The 19289-nt window shown below is 33.0% G+C and overlaps 1 protein-coding gene across 1 annotated transcript; it reads left to right on the top strand.

The window, feature by feature from the left end:
* Positions 1–5: 5 nt before the first annotated feature.
* LOC148619258 (uncharacterized) lies at positions 6–14893 on the top strand. Its single transcript, XM_088578946.1, has 10 exons — positions 6–90; positions 3399–3870; positions 5387–5464; positions 6525–6569; positions 7760–7840; positions 9689–10096; positions 10297–10386; positions 10999–11128; positions 11716–11821; positions 13552–14893. Exons 1-10 carry the CDS (start codon positions 32–34, stop codon positions 13679–13681), a joined length of 1599 nt encoding a protein of 532 aa, XP_088435072.1. The 5' UTR covers positions 6–31; the 3' UTR covers positions 13682–14893.
* Positions 14894–19289: the final 4396 nt, after the last annotated feature.

Raw genomic sequence — 19289 nt, 5'->3', positions numbered from 1 at the left:
CTTTCCGTACATCTCCCACATTCGAAAAAAGATGGCGGACGTTTCACTGGACGATTACATCAACAAAAAGAATCTTACTGTACAAATAAGGTATATTTTACTGGTGGAAACCGCTACAGTAATGAACAACTCATGAATTGCTTAATTGTAATATTCCCCAAAAAATTAACACCAGTAATAAATGAATAGTAAGATGAGGGAAGGATAGGCATTTGGGTACTATATATTATCATGCTAAGGTATGCCTAGAACTTATCTTTGGAAACCAGCCCTGCTGCCAAGCAGAAGATATCTTTCATGACTGCTCAGATAATCTGGAAAAAGAATTGAACTTTTTAGGGGGAAACATCTCAGGGAAGGTCTGCAGACCATTTTTCGACAGATTCCCATTTTTGTTGGTAAGGTTTAAATGGTAGCAGGTTGATCTGTTCCCACACTTTTCAGTCCATTGTCAATCTGTCCCCATGCTTTTCCATCCCAAGTTGTTTCGTCCCCTGTCCATCTGTCCCTTCTAATAATTAAAATGTATAAATTTATGTGGGCATAAAATTTAGTGTCAGTGTTACTGAAACTTGTTCTTTACAGCCAGTTTTATTTATGGCTGTAAAGAACATAAATATGTCCAGATTTTTGGTTCATTAAAAGTTTCGCTGCAAATCTAATGCTATTCAAAGATAATGTGTTCTCTCTCTTCTTTATATTATCCTCTTTAAGTTGTGCATCCTATTTTCACTTTAACTTCATTATGTTACTGCACCTGTCTTAATTTGGTGTAGAGGTTGTAGAACATCCCTTCATCTTTTTCATAATTTAACCACAAGAACTTAGACAGCCATCCATCATAAAAGTTTGATCTATGGCCTTTACATTTTCCTTGTTATTTTTCAACTTCTTCTTGAGAGTCTGCATCATTAAACAATCTTTTGGAACTTTGGTACTCAGTCCATCACCCTTTCTGAAAAAGTTAGGCAAATTAGATTGCTTTTCTGTGTCAGCTATTAGAAATTGTTGTATGAATTTGAAGAGCGTCTTCCTCCCTATCCAATCAGATCGATCTTGTCAAATTTAATTCTTTTTATACATTTTAATATTTAATTACCAAGGGTAACTGAAAAATTATATTCATTTAACAGTAGAAATCATTCAGCTTATTGCATTCTTACTGCTTTAGCCGATTGTGGTTTTAAATCAGCAATTTTACAGGTCCGAGATTGGTTACCTACCCTTTTCACTTCCTGACACATTAACGCCTGATCATTTCCTATTAACACGTTGTACCATTAGAATAAACATACAGGGCAATCAAATTGTTTTATGACTAGTGATTAATATGTAAAATATTTGTGAAATACAGTGTCGATTTGCATTTGCATGGCACAAATTTAAATACATGGTGCACACCAAATGAACACATGCCGCTTGTAACGTTTTGAACGTATGGTGCAAAGAAAATAGCACATGGTGCAGGGCCTTGCTAAAAGAGGCCATGGAGAACATTGTATGTTGGTAGAAAAGTTCCAGATGTTTGCCAATTTTCTGGAAGTTAGTGAGGCCAGTATAGTTGTTCAAAAAAAAAAATTGAGCAGACTGCAGTGTTCTCCCCAGAGCCATTGAGCATCAGGTTGCCCTGATACTATATTTTTACCAGGATGATATCTGAAAAGAACTGCCCATAGGGTCCAGTACATATTTGATGCTTTATTTAAATTCAAGGGTTACCAGGATGCTACCTGTAAATCTGAGGTAGAAACTGATAAGTATGATTCTTATTAAGCTATAATTGACACAATGCCTGTTTTCATTAAAATGAAGATCATTCATGATTGAAACTCATCTATATTCTTGAAATCAGGACTTAAGTCCATGTTATTACCTCACACCTTTGGTACTATTGTTAGACTCGGGGAATTTTACTTTCTATTTCTATCCAACTTCCTACCAAAAAAAAAAAAAACATGTTCTCTAGACATTGGGGGAAGATGCACAACATACATGTAGTAGTGTAGGGGTAAACAAAAGACAGCCATTTCTTTCTTTTTTTCAAAGTATTTGAGAAGTGCCTGATAGAATAAATATTGTTAAGGAATTTACTAATTTCTTTTATAAGATAGATCAGTTTCTAAATGTTGAACACTGTAACAATCAACACTGCATACAACCTTGCATAAGTTTATAAATAGCCACATGCTTTGGGTCAGGGTTGAGTTACCTTTGACCATAGTAAGTTTAGATTGGTTTTGTTTGTATTTTACATCTGAATGACACCTCACATAAAGAACAATACAGGGATTGACACTAACAGTCGCCCAGTCGCCTGTGGCGACTTAAATTTTTGCTTGGCGACGATAATAACCATTGTTTGTCGTCCGAGTGGCTACCGTAATTTTGGTACGTGGTCAGGTTTCTTTTCCGGTTTTTAGGCATACCGGAAATCGCAACTGGTTGAATTTTGTTTATTTGTGAGTACTCACTACAGTACTAGATGAGAACCAATTAGGTAATAAACTGAAGACAGGGAAATAAATAGTTTATTCCATAATACTTTTAAAATCTCTTGAAAAGAAATGTATTTTCAAACAATTACACATTAAACTAATATTCTGAAAAATTTTCTGGGCGCCTAACTTTTTTTCTGGGCTCCTAGATTTTTTAACTTAGGAGCCCGGGTGGCAACCAAGATAAAAAAGTTAGTGTCAATCCCTGCAATATAGTCTATTGAATGACCATCATAATGTGGATTGTGTTTACTTACCTACCACACACAAATTGACTGTAACCATATAATAAATTTTCAGATTCCTATTGCTCATTTTCATAGATATTTTTCCTCATACAACCTTTTTTTAGCCCCTTACTTTCAAATTCTGAATGTGACATCTAGATTGACATCTATATTTAAAAAGTGGTGTTGGATTTCTTTTTTCTTCTACACAAATAATCCAGAGAAGACTGCATTTGAAATTTTGAATTGACATTTTACAGTAATGTGAAATTACTGGCATCAGTATATAAATGTTTCTGATTTTTTTCTGAAAATGAGGCCAAATAAAAATGTCTGTTTCTTGCTATCCTACTTACCCTAAACATTTTATGGCCATTTTGACTCAAGCACTATTGAAGTCTAGATTGTTTTGCACATCAACTCAATATAAAATGTTTTTATAAAATAAAATAATTTCCCTACCTACCTACCCTTTTTTTTTCTTGCTGGTAGCAGGAATCAAGAATTTTATTTTCTTTGGCCTGCTTTTTAATTGCTTCCTTGAAAAAATACATCGTAAGAATAGATTCCATGATCGTTTTCTCAGGCCTTTATCATTGAGATAAAACAAGCAAATATTTATTACTACATGATAATACATGTACTTATTGTAAATGAATTATACGCTACTTTTCAGAAATGTTGGAACAACAAATAGATCAGGTTTCAAAAGTGGTTTTGCAAAAGGAAAAATAAAATTTCAGAAAACACGTCAAGGGAACAACAGAGGACAGTTAAAGAGTCCAAAGAATTTTCAAATCCATAGAAAAGGACAATTATCATTGCAGACTAAGAAGAATGCAGTTATTTCGTTACAAACCCGTAAAAATAAAGGACTTCAAGATAGATCTATGAACATGAAAAATCTTTCAGTGTCTGTTTCAAATTCAAATGTGTCTGCTTTAAATAAAAAGACTTTTGATGCTAGAGATAGAATAGCTGCTTCTAAGCGTCCAGTAGACGCAAGAGACAGATTGGCAGCAAAAAGTAAACCAACAGATGCAAGGGCAAGGATTCAACAGAAAAAGAACAAAGACAGTAGTAATGGTAAAGTGGTTATAACAGGGCTATCCACTGGTAGACAGAATGATCCACAAATAACAAGAACAGTAAGTTGGCAATACAGTGAAAGTACTTTAATTCGTTGATACCACTTTTTGTGGATTGGGGAAGAAACACAAGTTCATGGATTCTTTAATTCATGGTTTCAAGGTTTTCAGTATACACTTCAATGGAAATCTCCGTTTCACTGGGAACCAAATTTCGTTGTTTGGCCTACCCAAGAAAACCACGAAAATTGGTACCCCACGAGCAATAATACTTTGACAGTATTCAAGTTATAGCTGTTCCAGGAAAACATATGAGGAACTAGAGGAAGGCACTTTTATTTTTTTCTATATGGATGGGTGTTCAGGTTTCTTGACAAAATATAAAGTTTAATACAAAACATCAATACATCTTCTATGGGTGACTCCCCTGGAGACTTCATATCTTTTAATGGAATAACCCTGATACGAATGGTCACAGCCTTACAGGCTTACTGTTTGTATGTACGTACATGTAGTTACCTACCCCAATCATTTTAGCATAAGGCTCACAATTTTTAAGGCCATCTTACAATTTTTGTCAGATTCCTTACAATTTGGCAATCTCTGAATCAATTCCTGATTTTTTTTTTCAGTTCTGTTCCTTTTTTTTTCATGTGACTCTGTAACTATATAGTACCTGGTCTTTTCAGGTTTGAAAAAAAAACATATGAAAAAACTACATGTATGTCCAAACATAGTTGTGAAGAAAATAGTGATGCTTCTATCAAGAAAAAAGCTGACCCAGTGGACACAAAATATGGGTGATTTGTGTCTATAAAATCAGTTTCTTGCAACAAAAAATGACCCTTAAAATTTTTTATCTCAAATTACCATTTTATGGAATGTCCCTTACTATTTTCATTACAAAGGGGTAGGCAAGTCTGTGTAAACCTATGATATAGATTTTCTTTCATTCCATCATTCTGCAACTGCTTTTCAGATTTAACGATGTTGAGGTACATTGTATGTGGAGATATCATGTTCAATTGTAATTTCATATAGGTAAAACAGGCGCGTAGCTGCCGTTAGGCAAAGAAGCTTTTGCCTGCACATTATTTTGCCAATTTTTATTATTTTTTTTTCGATAAAATACATCCAGGAGAGGCATAAGTGATGCTCTAAAACGCTATCTCCGTGGAGCTTGGGGGGGGGGGGCTTTGTCCCCCTGGACATCCCAGACCCCCTGCCGTAATTTTGCCTATACTTCAGTTTAGCCTCAGCTACGCGCCTGTAAAAAATCAGAAAAAAATACCATTTTCGACATCGAAACAAGCAATTGTTGTATGTATATAGCAAATGTTGTTTTTGGAATATTTAAATTTTAAAATGCATAATATGCACTTTTAGATGTTGTCCCAGCTCTTCAGCACTTTGATTAAGCATTCAAGTTGTATTTATGAATCTCAACAGGTGTGTGTTGTTTGCTTAGACCATTAGGGTGAAATAAAGCACTGTTGTATAAAATTTACTGAAAGACTAATTTTGTGAAATTTTATCTGAACATAACTATTCAATAATGATTTTTTTCTACTTACAGTTTAGCCAAAAGCCACAAGGTGGTGTACAGATGTCTGGTAATTCCATTTCAATTACAAGAAATATTGCCAACCCACAGGTAAAATATATGCAAATATTTGCAGGGGCTGTTTTTTCTACGAATCATTTTGTTTTCAAAGGTAGCAAATTACAAGAACTTAAAAAAAGTTTAACTTCAAGTAATGTATTTTAGTAGCAACAGTTATTTCATTTCATAAAAGTTCATTTAAAAAAGGTGTAGAAATATTTTTATCAATTTAGATGGCAGTTTATTGCTTCAAAGATAATGCTTTTAAGATAGTAAAAATATAATGATGATAGTGACCCAGCTAAAAATGTAGCTTAAATACCTTTTTCAGGGTTTTAATCTTAAATCTGGGCTTGGTAGCCCATAGCTTAAATTTCGGTAGCCAATTTTTATATAGTTCTTCGCAATCACAGTAGAAATTCAAGTTGCGGTAATCAAATTTTTTGGGCCATTGTGGAGTGGGTCCCTGCTAATTTCAGACCCTGCCTTTTGGTGTGCCACTCTGTCATTTATAATAAACTGTCAGAATCAGTAAATATGTTTTAGTGAAACCTTAAAAATAAGGTACAGAATGTTTATAAATTGTGAGGCCACTTAATTTATTTTTGGCTTGTAACTCCAAAAGTCTGAATTCATAGACTGCTTCTAGATTTTTTAAGTCTTAAATGTGCAATTTGGAATAGAATTGCTTCTGAAGTTCTGCTATTTTATATTTACAGCACAAAAATAATGCAATTGTATCATTATTTAAGAAACTGCTTACACTTACATGTATTTTTGCAGGAGAGTTATTCCAGGCTATTTATCAAAACTAAAATAAGATATTGAATGTTATTGAATATAAAATTGATTCCCAGTAGTATATTTTAACTAGAGATAGTCATCTGCCATTCATATTAACAGTCCCTCAAGAGAGTAGTTTGACCTAAGTGCTAACAATTCCCTCATCAGTACCACTGTTCCTTAGACTGTCACTATTTAATAATAATGTCCATTACTGTAAAAGTGTTATGTATTCATTACACAGTTATGTCATACATTGTAATTTAGTCCAGACATTAAGGTCACCTTGAATGATTTGATATTGTAACAATTGTTTTCATATTTTTAGAATGACCAAGAAAATACTTCTGGAAACTTCAAAATCACGAGAACAGTAAGTGAATTTTGAAATCGCAATCTTTGATTTATAGGTCTATAGTGCTCCTTTCTGCAAAGCCAGTATGGGACTATAGGTTTGCACTCCTTCACTCACTTTTTGCAGACAATTTTTGTGATGGTGTAGAAATTATTTTTTGTGTTGTGAGTGTTTTACAATGAGTTACTGTGAAAGTACTTTAATTTGTGGACACCAGTTTTTGTGGATTAAGGAAGAAACATGTATGTGGATTCTTGAGTTCATGGTTTTGAGGTTTTCAGTGTACACAACAATGGGATTCTCCTTTTCGTTGAGAACCAAATTAAGTGGTTTGGCCTACCCACGAAAACCACTAAAAATTGGTACCCCACGAACCTTAGTACTTTCACAGTAGATACATGAAAGAAGTCCATGTTTTGTTTGTTAAATTTCTAAAAACAAAAAAAAACAAATATCAATTGTGCTTCCAGATATTGAGATAATTTTTGGTTTGCTAATGTATAATGATCTTGGGTACAGGTCAAGTGAAAGTTCCTATTTGGTTCAATGATTTTTCACAAAATTACAGGCTTTGGACTTCCTCGGTGTCATGAAATTAGCACCTTTCTAGACTTTTCTTGCGAGATGATATTTAGTATGTGAGTGAGTAGTGATTGTTGACAGATCATTTCAAAGATTAGTTCGGCTTCTGTAATTACTAAAATTAAAAAGGAGTTAATTATTTGGGAAAATGTTAGCTTACCAACAAAAAATATTTATTCAAATATTTTTATATTAAGAAGATGACAGAAAATATTTGCAAGCTGTAGCATTTTTGATGTGTGAAAAATTGTCACAAACTTTAGTTTCTTGTGATTTATAATGACTTCTTCAGGGTTTAATGTTGACATTGTCTTTCTTGCAAGTTGATGAAAAACAAACTTGCCCAATCTGAAAACTAGGTTGGCATTATATTAGTGCATGTTGAAAATACATATACTTCAGCTGTCCATTAGGCAAATGTAATTTAACTTTTACTTGCCTAAATGGCGATTATGCTCTGATTTTTTGGGGGTTGTATTTTTTATATACAAAAATATTGGCCATACACTTCAACAGTCTCTATATTTTGTCGTAAGATATTTAATACGTTGACACATTCCAGTATTTATTTCATAAAAAAATATACTAGAAAATATACAGTAATTAATAGATCATGTGTGTTTTAGTTGCAAAGAAATCCTCAGAGTGGTGGTGTTCAGATGTCTGGTAACTCCATTTCAATAACAAGGAACATCAGTAACACACAGGTATAATATTTATTGCAATGAAATTAATTATCTCTAATACTAGAGAGTGACATTTGCTGCTGAAGTAGGATATGTCTCTCACTGTCCATCTTCCCTTTTGTCATTCCATATTTCTACCCCATGCAACAGAGTTGTGGAGGGTATAATTTGCAGGCAGGGGTCTCCATGGCTTACTCTCTGGTTGGACAAATTTTCATCATGATGTGTGTCCTTTCACACAGAAGATAATTGTAAAGAAACTATGATAAGGTTGAATGAGACATATTTTTAAAAGAGCACAGACATTTTATCAAACATCTGCAGACGTTTTTGTCAGACTTTTACATGCTCAGATCGAACATAAACTTAAAAAAACGTTTGTATGTATTTTTTTTCAGATAAATATTGGAAAGTGTGTTATTTTATCACATACTCGGTCGTTTACAAAATATCAGAGCCGGTGAATGAGCGGTTTTGACTACACGTGGACGTTCTAACATGTAAACAAAACATTGTATCTCTTGGACTTTTTTATCACATAGGCAAACAGCCAAAAAAAATGTTGATTATTTATAAAAGAAACTCGTGAACACATTTTGTATATTGATTTAAATGGTCTGTTGACTTCTGTGTTAAAATGATTCAATCGACGAATTAATAATTACAAACTACAACTGATTCGTAGTTTCAATTCCATGTGCTTTCGTTACCCTTGAAAGATCGGCAGGAAAATGGTGGACTTGTCAGTCTTTTTTCTTAATTAATCAACTAACAAATGTATGAAGATTCTCAGAGTTACTTCATTTAATTTGTAATTGCAATGGAGCTGCATGTGTACCATTAATTCAATTATGCAATCAACTAATCAGTTACAGGTAAATCACAGTCACAGGTGGCTGCACATCGGCTAAAATTGACACATACCTGTCAATTAATTTCCAAAAAACATTTAGGAGACTGCTAGACAGGATGTTAATACACCAATAAAACCATGCAGACTGTAATTTATAAGGGTTGACATTTTTTTTAGGTCCAATATTGGAAAATTGCCGTCAGTCATTTGCAAAATTTGTCAGTCAATGACTGTTTCCGGATCCATAGTCAAACTCAATTATCCCAAGTTTCAAGTTTTCTCTTCCCAGGCTTAACTCTTATAGAAAAAGTTCAGGAAATAGGATTGCTTTTCTGTGGTGGATAAATGCTGAGGTTGTTAAGATATTGTTGTATACTGTAAATTTAAAATTGTCTTCCCCTTCTCCGATCACATTGATCATTGTCAAATGGAATTCAGTACTTGATATTCTCAATATTTCATTGAATTAAAGGTAACAAATTTTATTCATTTAAAAAAAAAACAATAGATATCATTCTGCTTATTTGAATCATCTTGATTTTACAGATGATGATAATCGCCAATTTGACAGATCCAAGATTTGTTTAAACATGCATTTCACTACCTGACACGATAACCCCCCCAGAAATTACCAATAAAAACATTGTATAATTGTTAGAATACACACACACTAATCATATTGATAAATGACAGGTATAGGTGATTAATCTGCAAGAGTAATTGGGAAATACAGTGTCGATTTGCAGTGCATGATGCAAATTTGAATACATGGCCTACACCAAATGAACACATGGTGCAGTGCCATGCAAAAAGAGGACATGGAGAACCCTGTGCAGGGTGATCAAGCAAATACTTGACAAATACCAATGAAATACATTGGGGAAATAAATATCTGTTCATTTAACTCTTGTTTGAAGAAGCACAAAATATAAATTGCATATTGAATGTTCTATATAATCTTGTTTTGACATGGTTGATGCATGCACCTGTGTTATTGAATTTCATTTCTCTTCCAGAATGTAAAAATGTCCAGTAATTGGACTCCGGTCATAGAATTAAGGAATGACAATTACTGCGGTGGCAGTGGCCAAACAGAGGAAGAGTATGATGAATATTACTCTCAACCATCCAGCAGAGTTCACACAACTGAAAAAACATTAACTGTAAAATTGCCTCAATCCATTAAACCTCAGCAGATACCAGTGATCACTTCTAAGCCTCCTGTTAAACCAGCCAATATTGCAATGAAGAGAAAAGCTACAGTACCAATCAGATTTGAATCTGTAGAACAAGTCTCTGGTCCTTTAAAATTAGCTGGAGGACCATTGAGGTTGGCTAAGTCTACAATGGCAGCCGATTCAATAGGAGTTATGAAAAAGCCAAAGATTGTCAAACAGGAAGTCAGGATGGACATTGAGGACGAGGTACAGAGATATTTTATTTGTACTTCGGTCATAGAAAAAAACCAATAGTTATGTTTGGTCCTAACACTCCTCATTACTGAGTTTTCTTCATTAATGTCTTCACTCTGTTCTTTTTATCTGAGTTTTTTATGACAAACAATATCAGTTACAGGTATATTTTATCTTGAAATTAATACTTTCTCTACTGGTTTTGATTTAAGGAACCTGCTGCACCTCTAGTGAGTTCAGTCCAAGGATATAAAGTAAATATCACCAATCTACATCCAGTTGTGAGTCAGGATGATATCACAGTAAGAGTATTATTTTTTTCACTTCAATTTTTGGTTGCTTACACCGCATGTTTTAGTTATTCTAGCTGGGATATTATTAAATGTTGTCTTGAGTATAGTTAACTAGAATTATTTGTTTTCTCTGGCCCATTAAAGATTTATATGTAAACATTACAGATGTTATCTTCTGATTGTCTTCTTGCTTTAAATTACAGTAAGAGGGATTTATTTTAGTTCAAGCCTTTGCAATGCTTGACCATTTTGTTTATATTAGCTGTGAACACTGTAGACCTTTGATAATTTAAGCCCTGCCTTTAACTTTTTATGCTCCCATGACGTTCAGTCATTGATCATATTTGTTGACACTCTGACTTTCTATTCCTCTGCATAGAGGGTACATGGTTTGTCCAACTATCTTCTTCAACAGTTTTTTTGTATTAAAGAGAACTACACCATTAAAACTTTGTACGATGGTTATACACATGATGGTGGTATACATTGCGAAAGGATTTTGATCTTTTCCTAAAATTAGAGATACATGTAGTATGAAAAAAAATTTAAACTGGTGTTTGACAGTTGTTATAGAGGTCTGTTAGAACAATGTAATATTCCTTTATGTTTGTTTTTTGACAGGAGTTATTTGGATCTGTTGGAACAATGAAGAGGGCCAGGTTGGTGAGAGAAGGTGCTGCTGAGGTGGTTTACCTTCAGAAAGAGGATGCAATGAAAGCTATTCAGAAGTATCATAACAGAGAATTAGATGGTAGGGAAAAAATAGTTGTAGGAGTATCATTTATAATGTATCTAGTAAATTCTCTGGAGTATTGTTTGGGTCAAGTCTGTTCAAATGTTATGTAGTAGTCGTTTTTCATACAGAATGCAAGCTATTTTAGCAGGTTTTTCAAAGGGACGTAACCCATCAACACCTGACATTCTGGTTGGCAGTCTCATTGATGGAAAGGGAAAACAGTAAACATTTTTCATGGAAACTTTAACTATTTTCACTTCAGAGATTACTTTGGCTCTAATACATTGAATATTTGAATTTTAAGTCTACTGTTGTCCATTGCCCCAATTTGACAGTAAATCAGTCTGTCAGATGACAAATTTGTAGAAAGTTTCTCCCCTTTCATTAAAATCTTAAAAAAGGAAACTAATGTTGAAAGTTTGAAAAAGGACTGTTGGTTAAAGACAAAACAATAGGTCAAAAGGAAAAGCTGCCAAATCAGCTTCAAAATCTATCTCATTCATTCAAATTCTATGAGACTTTACAGGCCAGGGTTTGCCATTGTAGAGTTACACTTCTATATTTCAATTATCAGTATCTGAAAGGTAAATTTTATTTTGCAGGAATTCCCATGCAGGTAAAGTTAATAGTTCCTAAACCAGCACCTGCTCCTAAGCCGATGGTGACAACAAATGTGGCAGATGATGCACCTAGTGGAGAACCACTCAAGTAAGTACAATGTAAAGTGTTGCTGCAGCTTTTGAAAAGGACAGAGTAGTCTTAGAAAAAAAGGACACCTTATCAAAGGAAAGTTTGAAATGGTACTCAGTTAGGATAACCTGAATACAGTTGAACTTCACTCAGATGGCTCTAACACCCGGGATTTCTTGAACACAATACAAAGTACCCAAATTTTCTCCTATATAATCAATATAATTAACCTTAGATTACTCGAACACTCAAACTGAGTAGTCGGTCCATTCTGTAATAAATCTTAGAGAATAACCCTCTGCTAACTCTAACTAGTCAGCCATTTTGTTAGCTTGGGTAATAAAAGGTGTGAAAAACTGAAACCTTATCATTAATCAGTGTCATTTTAGTTAATTACAGGTAATATTTAAGTCATCACTAATTAGGTAGTATTGATCTTAACATAGTACTGATTGTAGTTCAAGAATGTTCGGAAGTCTGTATAATGAAAGCATCAAAGAAAATCGGATGAAAACAAATTATTGACCACGGAACTCGAACTCTGAATGTTTTTAAAAGCAAACACAGCATTTTTAATTACTACAAACCAACATAATCTTCCAAAAGCTAATGAAAAAGATCCACGAACTAACAAAACTTCGTAGGAAGTAAGAAATTTCAAACAATAAAGTCGAACTCGGACCAGCAACGAAAGAAACCTGAAAATATATAAACTTCAATTTCCTGAACTCCAGATAACTGGAACACATTTCTATGGTCCCTTGATAGCTGGAACACATTTCCATGGTCCCTTAATAACTGGAACACATTTCAATGGTCCCTTGATAACTGGAACACATTTCAATGTTCCCTTGATAACTGGAACACATTTCCATGGTCCATTGATAACTGGAACACATTTCAATGAGTTCCTTGGAGTTAGAGCTACCTAGGTTTGACTGTATAATTATATTAATTAATCTTCTTGATTATTATTTATAAAACTGTGGTTTTTTAATAGAACTCAACAGCACCAGACAAAAGAAATATTGGGTGAACTTTTATATGATATTTCTTAGATCTTCTACACGGTATCGAAAGATAAAAGGTACAATGAGAGAAAAATCTGTCTTCTTTAAAAGTATTTTGGAATTTTCTTAGTGCTTTACAAGCTAACTAGGTATTTTACATGTTAGTAACAAGGTCCTCGATAACAGCATAATATGTTTTGCTATATACTCAGCTGGTGCATCCTCATAGTAATTCATTCAGAAATATTTAGTCAAGTTAAGTAATATGTCTCTTTACTGTAAAATAGCTTTTTATTTTAAGAATGATGTGCCCTAATGTGTTTAATATTAAATCATTGAAAATTGTCAATTGACAATTGTTTTTCATATAAAGACAGTTTATTTTTATGAGAACATTTTCAAAATTTATTGAAATTTTGTTTACATATCAGTGGTGTAAAATTGAGTACATATCAGTGATATAAAACACTTGAGTACATTTCAGTGGTATAAAGCTCTGAATACATTTCTATAGTGCATATCTCAGTGGTATAAAACTCTGAGTACATTTCAGCTGTGTATCAGTAATATTTATACTCTTTAGGATAAATCAGGGGTATAAAACTCCATTATAAAATAACATAAAGATAAGTCTTGAATTAATTCATTTCTATTTTGTATGTAGTTTATTTCTTCTGCAATAACATAATGTTTTATATGAACTAACATTTATTTTTTACGCTTGACTTTTTTTTTCAGATTGTTTAAAGGTAGTTGTAAAACAGCCTGTGAGTCTAACATAGAATCATCAACCTTACACAGAGCTTTGTTTAAGACTGGTATTCCACAGCAGCCATCAAAACTTGTTACTTTTACTGTTAAAATTTGATCAACATCATCATCATAATCATTAATGTCAGCAAACATTGTAAAACATAGTCACTAAGGCCATGTTTAATTAATTCTTTGTTTTATTTCTCATATTTTTACATTTAATTGTCAGAGTTGCATCTTTGTTCATAGCTTCACTCACATTGATTTGGTATTGAAAAGTGGTACAATCATTGTAATTACTTGTAATGGCATGTAAAGCTGAAAATTAATTTTATGTGGCCTAACATTTAATGGAATAAAAATTCCAAACTAATGAAACAAAGACTGTACTATATTGTTACACATTGCAGCATTGTACACTTTTGAGATTTTTTCTGTAAATGCACTTGTGTCCAGATATTTGTGTATTCTTATTTCTTCATGTCCCTTTACATTGTTAGTACTTCAGCTGGTCATATTTAAGAGTTGGAAAATAATCCTAAAACAATAACAGCATAGAAACTAGAAAAGGACGTTATAAACAATGGAAAATGGATTCAGAACTGAAAATGTGATCCTAAAGTATTAAACTTCCTTCCAACACAGGAGGAGGTAAATAAAAGGGGATCCAACACAGTTTTACTTCCCATTGCTCCAGTAGCTCTGTCATTACAGGTAGAATGATAATTACATAAATCTTGGGCTACTTAGAAAAATGAAAGAGTTATTGAAATAGAAATATGTTTTGTAATCCTGCAATTTGAATACATTTACTTCAAGTAATATTTTGGACATCGTCAAATGCTAGAGGGATACTTTATTTTTGGTAATGGGTAATTATATTTGGTTCTTCTTACTGGCTGATTGTTTGAGTTTACTTTTTTGTTAAATACACTCTTTTTCTGTTACTTCTTTATTTTGTTGATTATTTTATTTAACTCTGAGGAGAACACCAGATATACAATAGTTGTAATTCATCAGTTTCCTGTTTATTGGGTCAGTGAGTGGGTTGAGGGGCTGGATTTAGTAGATTTTTTCTGGTTGTAGAAAGGGTTCCCCAGTCCATCCCTACATTACTGAAGAATCTAGTATACCATTAAATTCACCATTTTAAAAAAAAATTGTCATGTGAAGGGGAATGTTATGGAATAAGCCGAATACCATTGTTTTAATGCTGCATTGTCATTAAAATTGTACTTAATTCATATTCAAATTTTGAAGTCGCATTTATGATCTGATAAATTGTTCTTTTGTGAAAATTTTTGATGGAATAAATTATTGTAGTTTCTTTTTTTTCTTTATCATTTGATAGCTTTCAACCAAAATGTAAAACTTTTTAGGTCTGTTTAAGAAGTTGATCATTCTCTGAGAGCTTTTGCTATCCCGTGTTGTCAACAATCTTTGTTAACTTTTAAAAAATCCACTCATTTGCTACAACTGAGTGAATTGTAAGTAGATTGCAGGAATCCTTGAGGTATTTACCTTGAAAATCTGAAGTATTAATGATTGCAGTGCAAATTGGCTTCTTCAACTAGTTTTGGAATACAGAGGTAAATTTACTTATCCCCCTTTAACTTATACATACAGGATACTTCTCAGGCTAAATAGCTCAGAACAGCTCTGTGAAAGTATTCATTATGTGGTAATCCAAGGATATGGCTTATTGAGTATTGGTTGATTTTATAAAATATTAAAACAAGGTTCCAAACCACAAAAGGAAGTTTGGTATTGATTTTTGGGGGTTATAGCCCCAACTGTTCCAGAATTAGGGGCTTAAAACAAATATTTCACAGACTCCAGTAAAACCATAGGATTGTCTACTATACTCTATACCATAATTTTCTAATGAGGATTGATTTGGGGGGGGGGACTTGAACTTTTCAGAAATAAGGGGCCTGAAACATGCATTTTCCTGATGTTCAAAGCCCAAACAATAACTTGACTATTAGTGAATGAATGAAATTACATATTTCTAAGTGCCATACCACCAAAGGTAGACTGGGGTTGATTTTGGGGCTTAAGACTTGAATCTTGTAGGAATTAGGGGCCAAAAGGGGTCAGAAACAAAAATAATTCTTATGTCTGTATAATAATGTGAATGAAAGTGAATGCATCTCGTATAAATTTTACTACAAGTTGCCATACCACAAAAGGTAGACTGGAATTGATTTTGGGGGTTGATCTGAGCCAAGAAAGAATAATGGGCCACAACCGTGCCAGTAACAAGTATTTTTTTTCTGATTTTTTTACAAAACTTTAGTGAAAGGAAATTGATCACTTTGTAATTGTGCCACAAGGTGCCAAATCCCTTCAGAAAGTTTGGGATTGATATTGCAGGTTTTGACTGGGACCATTTATGAATAATGGTAAAAAAAGTGACAACCAAAGTTCTGGTCAAATTTTTATCCTGTGTCAAATATTTAATCATAATTGAAGAGAATATTTGAGGTAGAAGCTTTAGTTACCAATTATAAATGTATTAATGTCATTTAATGCTGAAAGAGTTGCCTTAGAATTTATCCAGAGTAAGAGACTTAAGTTTCCACTTTGGCAGACAATCTCGCTTTGCATAACGTGTGTATGTTCAAGAGATGGTGATAGGGAAAAACCACACTGATTCTAACAAGTATTTTTTGTTAGGTGTTGTTATACGCCAGTGTTGGATTTTCTGGTCGACATTTCAGGACAGGTGTTCCAGTAGACCATTGGGTACCTATGGAAACAAGTAGTGCACCACTCCTGACTAATCTGTTTCTACATTGGTATGAAGCTAGGTTTTTACAAGGACTAATACAGAAAAATGAGGCGAGCAGCCCAATCTTTTAATTTCATTTATTATCTCTGAATAATCGTAAATTCATGGACTACTTTCATTGTACCATATTTTCTGGACTATAAGTCGATATTTTTTTCAGCAAAGTGTCAGCCTCGACTTATTGTCCGCTTCAACTTATACAAGGATTTTTTTCAAGAAAAATGTGCATCTGCAATGCATTTCATTAGATTTGTTGAGTTTACTTTTAATTGCTTTAATTCAAAATTCAACGAAAGCCGTCACTCAAACAGTCAAACCGGCAATTGAATTCGAATATTATTGAACATTGTCGCTATTCTTTAAGAATGAACGACGATGTTAATAAAAACTTTGAAGCCGTTAAAATATATAAACAAATTCTAGAAGATACGTTAAAAAACTCTTCGATCGAGTGTTCTGGAGTTATCGGTCCTTTAAAATGTAAATTTATACCCATTAACGGTATGTCTTAACACATTCGCATGTGACTCAAATTATAATCAATAAAAGGTGTTATCTAAATGGCTAATTTACAGATAACAATTATTTTTTATTGTATTTCGTAACACCAGATAATATTGTTTATTAATTACCGCTCGTAATTATGGTGTGTTTCCATTTCGGCTTAGTTGTGAATTACAGGTAGAAATAGGTAAAAAAGTACTAAGGTGAAATGGGAATTTTTATATTTTTATGTTGTAAAAACAAAGCACTAAACTAATGTGGTGTTGTTACAATGATTAAGGCAAAATAATTATGAAATCAATTTTTATAGGCTTTTTTTTTCTTTTTAAGCCACTAATTTAAAATATTTTAATACTTTTTCAAGTTATGATTGGTCTTAATAAAAATTCGTTTTAAAAAGATACTAATAAAAAATGTTTAATTTATTTCATATTTTAGTACACATACAATTCAGGGACTATTAAACAAACCCAAAAAATTAAGTTCAAAAATGAGATATGATTTTTTTTAAAAACAAATCTAATGACTATATGTATATGATTGAATAGTTATTATCGAGGTACTTATTAAACATGTACACATATAATTGAGTTTTACTAGCTTATACATAATGACAAATCACTTTGGAGGTGCAGCCTCACCATCTTGAAACTTCACTGATTATTATATGTGGTCTATGAACCTTCGCAATTGTACCCGCTGACCTCAGCCTGATACTGATGCTTTTAATTTTGTTCTGCAGGAATCATGTTTTTATTACGATTTTGCTCATTCTTTGTTGTATGTTTAATATAAATATTTTAATTTGCCTTTTCAATTAGGAGCAACGTCAAAAACAGGAAACAGGTAACAAGTTTAAATGTGCCCTTGCCGAACGCCAAGCTGAAAAGAAATATATTTTGGACAAATTTCACGTTTTATTTAGAGAATGTGGTTGCAAGATACAAATAATATATGAATATTGCCGAAAGTATCAGTGTATTTATTTGTACTCGCTTCGAAACAGTCAGATTAGTTCAGGGAACCCAGCTCGTCAAATAAATTTGATATTTTCTGGCATGTTTTGTATATTGATTCTGTTATCTAATTTGTTCAAGCATATCATTTCAGTTTCCTGTTTTCACATTTTTAGCTTACCTGGCCGAAGTCCATGTGAGCTACTGCCATCACTAGGCGTTCGTCGTCGTCGTCATTTACAATCAAAACTCTTCTTCTCTGACACTACAGAACAAATTGGAACCAAACTTGGTATGAATGTTCCCTGGGGTATCCTGCATATAACTGGTGTGAGGATTTTTGATCTGTCGAAAAACATGGCCGCTGTTACTAAAAAAATTGAACAATGGGGTCAGACAGTAGATGTTTGCACATATCTCGAAAAGCGTTAGGTTTAGCCATATTCTGACTGGGTCAAAGTGTTCAGCGTGATGAGATCTATCTGGTGAATTTTTCGTTTTAATATGAGAAGCCATGTTGGAGTTATTGCCCTTTTTCGATATATATATTTTTTTTTTTGCTATTTTTCATGTTATTTCTTTCAAAAATCTTTACCTCTGATAGTAAACTATAATAGATAGAATGAAACTTTCAATCGATGAAATGATCCTATGATAGGTCCTACCAAAGTTCTCTTGAGTGAAAAAGTCGTTGTTAGAGTTATTCCCCTTGAAAGGCAAAAATTCAACATGGTGAGGGATTCAGGATACTGGGAGCCTGTTGTTAAACTACGATGTATATTTTTGCAGATATTAAATAAGATACTTTATAATCGTTTCTTTGAAATCTTTACATTTCTTAGTCTAAAACATCAAGTAGGTGCACACTTACTCCGACGTTCATTATTCTAATTTATCGTAAATATTAATATTGTAGCTGCCAGTATTTCACAATGCCAACCCTAATGTCCATTGTAAATCTTTCCATCAAATTTTTCGAATGATATATTTTACTAGAACGAATCTTTTCAAAATATTCGCTATTTTCATGCGAATGAACCACTTTCTTCTGTATTGATTTCGAAATATTAGGAGACTTAAGAAAAATATTGGGCAAATGTCTTTTAAGTAAGCGACGCGCTTAACTGTTGTAACTTTTTGAATTCGATTTTTTCAGCTTGTCCCAGGTAACATTTTTCATTAATGATATATACTAAAAGTACTATTTTCAAGTAAATACCAAATGATTGTAAAATGTATCATTGCCTCATCAAACAAAACGGTTCTGGTAGCCATATTGGTGTTCTTGTAATGTCATGGAAAAATAATTCGTCGCACATGGAGAGAAGAAATGTGTCTCGTATGAAAAATGAAAATGGCAAATTGATTGTAGAAGCGAGTCTCCTGATGGGAATGCTTTGATATTTGATATGCATGTTAAATTAAAAGAATTTCTAATGGAAATTTGAAATGTTACGGAGAGACATCTA

This window comes from Perna viridis, chromosome 4 (assembly GCF_037379345.1).
Source record: "Perna viridis isolate PV_CMFRI_1.1 ecotype Kerala chromosome 4, ASM3737934v1, whole genome shotgun sequence".
Classification (NCBI taxonomy): domain Eukaryota; kingdom Metazoa; phylum Mollusca; class Bivalvia; order Mytilida; family Mytilidae; genus Perna; species Perna viridis.
The sequence above is the reverse complement of the archived record's forward strand: the minus strand, read 5'-3'. Positions and strand labels throughout refer to the sequence as shown.

Coding starts and splice junctions, on each gene's coding strand:
- LOC148619258 (XM_088578946.1), top strand. CDS start 32: ATGGCGGACGTTTCACTGGACGATTACATCAACAAAAAGAATCTTACT. Junction 10,097..10,296: donor GGATGGACATTGAGGACGAG/GTACAGAGATAT, acceptor TTTTGATTTAAG/GAACCTGCTGCACCTCTAGT. Junction 11,822..13,551: donor CCTAGTGGAGAACCACTCAA/GTAAGTACAATG, acceptor TTTTTTTTTCAG/ATTGTTTAAAGGTAGTTGTA.